Genomic DNA, 6,301 nt, shown 5'->3' with positions numbered 1-6,301 from the left:
GGAAGATCATAATTTAACATAAAAGAAAATATATTCTATTGTTCATTATCCAGATAAATACAAAACAAAATTAACAAAAAATGCATATGATCACCAATAAATATGTTCTGATAAGTTAAATAAGCAGTGACAAGAAAACCTTCTGTCGGAAAGTTTTTCAAATAATAATAACCGTAATAATAACATTAATAAAAAATAATTATCAAATAAAGAAAGCAAAAGGGATGTAATGAGTACAGAGAGTGCTCCTCAGAGCAGGCTTTAAAGTAGGGGAGAAGTAAAGTAAAATAGCTTGGAGATCCGATCTCATCAAGTTGCAGGATGTACAACTGCACCATGGGAATGCTGGAATTCCCCGGATCGGTGAAGATGAAGGGAGGGAGGCAGGGTTGAGAAGCGGGACAAAGTCTTACAGGTTTAATGATCAGTTTGATATCAAGACTTCCTTCCCATAAAAAAAAAAAAAAAAAAAAGAGCCATGACCAGCCCGGAGGAGAAAAGATCAGTGGAGGGTGGGGGTGGGGGGGGACATAACCAACTTCCAGTTCAAAGTCCTTCCTGCAGACTCACCCAGTCCACAATTACATAAGACGGGGCTTGAGAAGAACCGTGACAGGGGGGGTGGAGGGGGGGCAAATGCGAAAGAACCAAAAACAAACAGTAGTCCATTCACCCTAAACACATGCAGAAACCGCCCCAGGCACTTTTATCTTTTTTTCTTTTTAAAAACTATTCATATCTTTTCAGGGTCTGTTATTTTTTTTTTTTTTCCTTTTGTCTCAACTCAGTCTGTAAAAACGGCTGCGGTAGATCTACAGTTACGTTAGTGAGCACCCTCTAGCTAGCTCGGGGGAAGTGGTATCGTCAGGGAGGGGAGAGGCAGGGAGGGGGGCTGGGGGCTAGTGCAATGCACTCCCCTTTCCAAGGCCACTTGTGCTGCTACACATTCAAGAACAAATGAAAAAAAAAAAAAAAAAAACAAAAAAAAAAAAAAAAAAAAGTGGCACCTGGCAAAACAGTCATTTCTTGTTCTCATGATTTTCATTGTTCAATTTCCTCTCCTTTTTGGCACTATGACACATGGCAGGTTACTTTTTAAAACTTGCTGTGTGGATTAACCGGGATGAAATGATAATTTTAGTTCCCTTAATTGACTACATCCTTATAATGCTAACAAGAAACTAACACGGTGTGTTGTGTAAGGGAAGACAGGGAGGCTAAGGAAAGGGGCAGAGGTAGAGGGGAGTGCCGTGTTCTCTTTGTGTCATCAAACTTAAAGTCATTGGTGGGTGCATGCAGTTTAGTCATCAGAGATGGAGAGGCGGCTGAAGATGGGAAGGCGGCGGGTGGTGTCCAGCGTGGGGGACTCGGAGCCACTCAGGCTGCCTCCAGAGCTGCTCTGGTAGCCCTCTTGGTCTGACAGAGAGTCAGGAGGGCTGGATGGAGACTCGAACATCTGAGGGGACTCCAACATGGGTCTGAAATAGTAAGGTGTGCTTGTTGGAGAGGGAGGTGCAGGGGTGTTGGGCTCTGTGCCTACAGGACCAGTACTGAGGCTGGGCCCAAACAGGTTGGCCAGCTCCTGGCTGGAGTAGGTGAAGGGGTTACTGCTGGGCCAGTCGGCGCCTTCATCAGGGAAGAACATGGGTGGAGGGGTGACCGAGGTGGGGCTGTCTCTCAGCCCAGCTGAGCTGGAGAAGCCTGCGAAGCTGTAGCTGTGCTGCAGTCGAGGCCTTTCCATCTTGTTGGAAGGGTTTAGAGGGGAGGACTGCTGGGGAGGTCCACGGCGCTCCTCAGCATTGTGGATGAAATGGCAGCGTGGCCCATAGGGGCAGAAACCGATGGTGTGGAAGGTGCGGCACAGCTCAGTTTTGTATTTGGGATGGCGGCTCAGGCTGCGCAGTTCATGGATTCCATGAGCAAACTGGCATTTGTCGCCATATTTGCAGGAACCATTCTCCTCAAAGGGCCTGCAAAGCTCCGTCTTGTATCGGCTGGAGTTCACTTGGCTACTGCCGCTGGTGGGACTGGCTGGGCCAAGGCACTTGTTGATGAGCCTCTCACCTGTCTCAGAGAAGGAGCGGTCTCGCAGGCGGTTCTCCTTGTTGTTGCTGGCATTGCCAACCCCTGAGATGAGTGAGGAGTGGTCCGCTGCCTTCAGGCTGTTCAGAAACTGGTTCTGACTGAACTTTGTGCTGCTGACCGAGTGCCGCCGCTGGTACACACCTCCCACCGAGGGAGATCCCACCGCTTTCCTGTCCAGCAGGGCTCCGGTGGGGCTGGAGATGGGCATATTGGTGCCAGTGCAAGGGACAGACATGGGATGGGGGGCACCCAGGTTATTGTTGTAGCTGAGCAGTTTGTTGTTCTGCAAAGACACAAAGGAAAACACATTAGAACAACCACTCCAAAGATTCTCAAAAACTGACAGTCAACATGGTCCTGAATTTCAAGAGAGCTGGTGGGCTAGAGAGAAAAAAACCCCACAGCCTCCTCTTGCATGACTGTTCTTTTTGGCTCCGACAACATGAGCGGATACAGGCCTATAGAACAGCAGCTGGTTTGGCAAGTTGCCCTGGGTAGGAATGTGTGCCTGTTTAGTAAATGGAGCAGCAGCACATGAGGCCAGTGGGCTGCTAGTGGCTACAAAGAGGCTGCATCATTTGAAAGATAATGAAAGTGGCCAAGCATCCTGCTGAACTACAAGGGAAAACTGATCTGCTTTTCAATACACTCCCTCACTACAGGAGATGACTGGTTAGTCGCTGATTAACATGAGTATTAAAGCCAGCGGAGAAGAAAATCTAACAACCACAGCGTAAAGTTTTAAAAGAAATTTGACACCGAAAACTTGAAAATACACGCAAAACAGTGCAGTGACGCTTCCTAACCGAAGAGCCGTTACGATTTAAAAAGAAGTTCTTTCCCAACAGATTTAAACGTTAAACGCGGTTAATTATATAAACCGTTTTATAGGGGTAAGGAGTAGGTTAAAGCCAGACAAATCTGGTCAATGATTAGCGAGCATGTGGCTGCTTTGTGAGAAGCATTAAAAGTGGCGCAAAACTGCTCTCATTTAAAGAAAGATACGACACGAGTTAAAGTGAAGCTAACATTAACGGCCGTTTGCCCTCGAACGTTAAACGCAACTGGCAAGCGAAACCTTAACTTAACTCAAGTGCCACATGTTGAATATGAAAATGCGAAAGTTTACCACTGCAGCAAATGTTCAGTTGATATTACCGCCGGACTTCGGCTACACTTTACAGACACTCGTTTAAACCCAAATAAAGCCAGCCACGACGATTAGAGAGGAAATAACAGGCGGAATCAAACAGCAAACAACAAAACAAATCAAAACAGCAAAACAACACAGTCTCCACACAGGCGTCACGGCAGAGGGCCGCGGGCATGCAGCTCATCATTCCTCCACAGCGGCTAACTCACTGCTGCTAACAGGCTAACAAGAGTTCACTTTTCTGGAAAAGACGACAGAGAGAGAGACAAGAAAAAAGTTTTGAAGCTACCTTGTTCATTACTTCGAAGTCGAAGAAAGGCGATACCACGGCTGTGGTCATCTTTGCAGCGACCAGACTCAAGTCAAAGTAGTAAAAAAAAACTGCTTGTTAGAAAGTTGCGCAGGTCTGCTGAGTTTCTGATTTGCAGCTCCTGTGTATTTTTGACCCTGCAGAACTCCCCCTCTGCCCTGCACCAGCCCCGACATTTGCTTTATAATCCGTTGCAGGAGGAGCCTCAAGCGCTGGGCGTTAACTTTCAGTTAACTTTTTTTTTTCTTCCTCTTCTCCAGGACAAACTTGCATTGGTTTGACAGTTTGTTTGAGATTACTACTCTGCTACACGCAGTATGAATACTAAACAGCTGTGAGCCTTTATTTCTGAGAAACATACTGTGAAACGAGTCAGTTTTAACATTTATCTCTGTAGTTAAGACAGTTTGTAAGTTTACCAGGAGAGTGCAGACACATAAAAAGTGACTTATTAAAGTACATGCATACTGTACATGCTCTGTTTATTAGCTTTTTTAAGGTTGTTTGCTTTACCTTAATATACAAATAAACAGTGCAAAACTATAGAAATAAAAGTAAGTTACTATCAGCAGATTTTAAACCCTAGTGGTAAAGAGTAGGCTACAACTTTATTTCCTTTTTTTCTTGTGGAAATCAAGTACTTAAACAGTCTGGAGTTGTTTACTAAGAGGCGCTGCACTATCCTCAGGGTTTCAGCTACCATCCACTACTCTGTAATTAATTTACTCTTAATTGCTGGACTGTAACGTCACTTGTGGGACTTTCCGGTGAATTCAGGCAGCCAGGGCTTTTAACTCTTTCCCGACCACAGTTATTTCCCCCTCAAATTCTTCTTTCTCTCTCTTTTCTCACTGTTTCCACCACAGTTCGTCTCCTCTTCCTTACCAGCAGGTATAAAGCTCCTCTCTCCTGATCTGTGTGTATGCATGGATGTATGTGTCATTTCATCAGGTACAGGCGATAACCTGATACACGAATGATCTCACTGAGTTCAACCACAGCCAGTCACAATGACACATATAAAAGAGCCTGGCTGCAGAGAGTGAAACCTATACAAATCTATTGTGGTCCATCTTCCTCCTCCCTCCCTCTCTCCCTCCAAATCCATGACAGAGCAGCCATTGGCCATGTGCAGAGTCAATGTCAGGGTTGGGTTGCAATAGTAAAGAGAAGAGGGAAAAGAAAGGCAGAGTTGGGGGAGAAGAAAAGAAGCTGTTAACAACAAAAAAAAAAAAGGTTGGAGTTGGAGTTGGAGGAGGGGATGATGGCGTGAGGGGGAGATTTATGGGGGACGTTTATTACTACACAGCACTGCCCCAGGGAGGTGAAGGAAGAGGGGTGGGGAGAGAGAGGCAAAACATTCCCTTTCCCCTTCCTCTTCTTTGCCTATACAGGAGCCACACAGGGGGTGGAGAGCTTTGTCTCACTGCTAGCAGCCGAGGAGGAGGCAGGGGGAAGTTGTTTTTGCACTGAAATGTTGAATTTATTTGAGATAGAAAAGACCAGATACAAGGCCTGGGTGCATCTCTCAAACAAAGTTCTTTCACAAGCTGACCTTTAGGAACTACAATGTTATCTACCCCATGCATTAAGAACAGTAGATATGCAAACGCTGAGTTATTCTGGACCCAGCCAGAGAGGAGCGAGGGTGTGTGTTTTAACATAAAAAGAGTTTTTACGAGCCATGGCTGCGTGGAGTAATCTCCCCCTGGAGTGTTTTCACAGACGACAGGGTGGGATGACAGACTTGTTGGAAATCACGTCTGCAGTTCAAAGGCCCTGCCACTGATTGATTAAGTGGATCAGATCGATTGTTTCCCTCTGAGGAATAACTATAGCAGGGAATTAGGAGGGGAATCACAACAGTTTTTTCTTTTTTCTTTTTCAGCAATACAAAAATCTGTAGCTGGTGTGAAATGACCTAAACGACTCGTAATATGTCACACATTAAACAGAGGCAGAGTTTATTTTGGTCCGGTAAAAGCACCGCGGACTATGATGTTGGAGTTGGAAATTTCACAGCAGATACAGATTTGAACTCCGTAAGGTCAACAGGCCTCAAAACTCAACATCAAGCCACTGACTCTGATGGAAATGTCTGTTTTTTTTTTGTTTTTTTTCTGTTTTGTTTTTTTGCTGGACCTTGGCCTCAAGAAGCCTCCTACACTGCAGTTGTTTACTTTAATACTCTCAGATGTATCATGCCTGCTTGATATTGTGCGACTCGGTAATCCTTCCAGGTTTAGGAGGAGGCACCTGTTTCCTGCCAAAGTGAAAATATAAAGAAAGAAAAAAAAAAATCAGGCTGCTCTCTCAGGGGAAAATGTCAGATGTGTTCCTGTTTTAAAGATGCAGACAGTATAACCCCCATAACTGACATAACTTTGACACAGTGCCCTGGAGAAGTTTGTACACGCCCCTTGACTTTTTACTTTTTAACATTTAGTTTTGCGAAGAGGTTATGTTAGCTAAAATGCATCTGCTGACTTCCATGCCAAATCCCTCTAGCCTTATAGTGGCAAAATTCATTTGTGTTACAGTGTAAAATGAAGTTAGAGCAACTATACTTCACACACAAGCAAAAACAACAGCGACATTTCTCACTTTTGACGTATTTAGGTTAGATTTAGCAGTTATGAACTATGTTCCTCCTTGAAGACATGTCAAAAAACTTTCTTTTCGTGCTAACAAAGTTAAGACCAGCTCCCTAACTGGGATTTGGTGGGATCTTAGGGTATAGGCTGGACTATATT

At 44.8% G+C, this 6,301-nt stretch overlaps 1 protein-coding gene across 1 annotated transcript; it reads right to left on the bottom strand.

Moving 5' to 3' along the window:
* Nucleotides 1-527: 527 nt before the first annotated feature.
* Nucleotides 528-3,686, bottom strand: LOC111226181 (mRNA decay activator protein ZFP36L1-like). The gene is made up of 2 exons (XM_022751289.1): nt 3,528-3,686; nt 528-2,368 (listed from the first exon to the last, which is right to left on the bottom strand). The coding sequence occupies exons 1-2, from the start codon at nt 3,576-3,578 to the stop codon at nt 1,301-1,303; spliced, it is 1,119 nt and encodes a 372-aa protein (XP_022607010.1). The 5' UTR covers nt 3,579-3,686; the 3' UTR covers nt 528-1,300.
* Nucleotides 3,687-6,301: the final 2,615 nt, after the last annotated feature.

The sequence above is a fragment of the Seriola dumerili genome, unplaced genomic scaffold (assembly GCF_002260705.1).
Source record: "Seriola dumerili isolate Sdu_G_001 unplaced genomic scaffold, Sdu_1.0 BDQW01000149.1, whole genome shotgun sequence".
Lineage (NCBI taxonomy): Eukaryota > Metazoa > Chordata > Actinopteri > Carangiformes > Carangidae > Seriola > Seriola dumerili.
The sequence above is the reverse complement of the archived record's forward strand: the minus strand, read 5'-3'. Positions and strand labels throughout refer to the sequence as shown.

What these genes read in the sequence shown, in the direction of transcription:
- LOC111226181 (XM_022751289.1), bottom strand. Translation starts at nt 3,578, where the DNA reads ATGACCACAGCCGTGGTATCGCCTTTCTTCGACTTCGAAGTAATGAAC. An exon ending in ACTTCGAAGTAATGAACAAG is followed by an intron (nt 2,369 to 3,527) that starts GTAGCTTCAAAA and finishes GTGTCTTTGCAG; the next exon opens with AACAACAAACTGCTCAGCTA.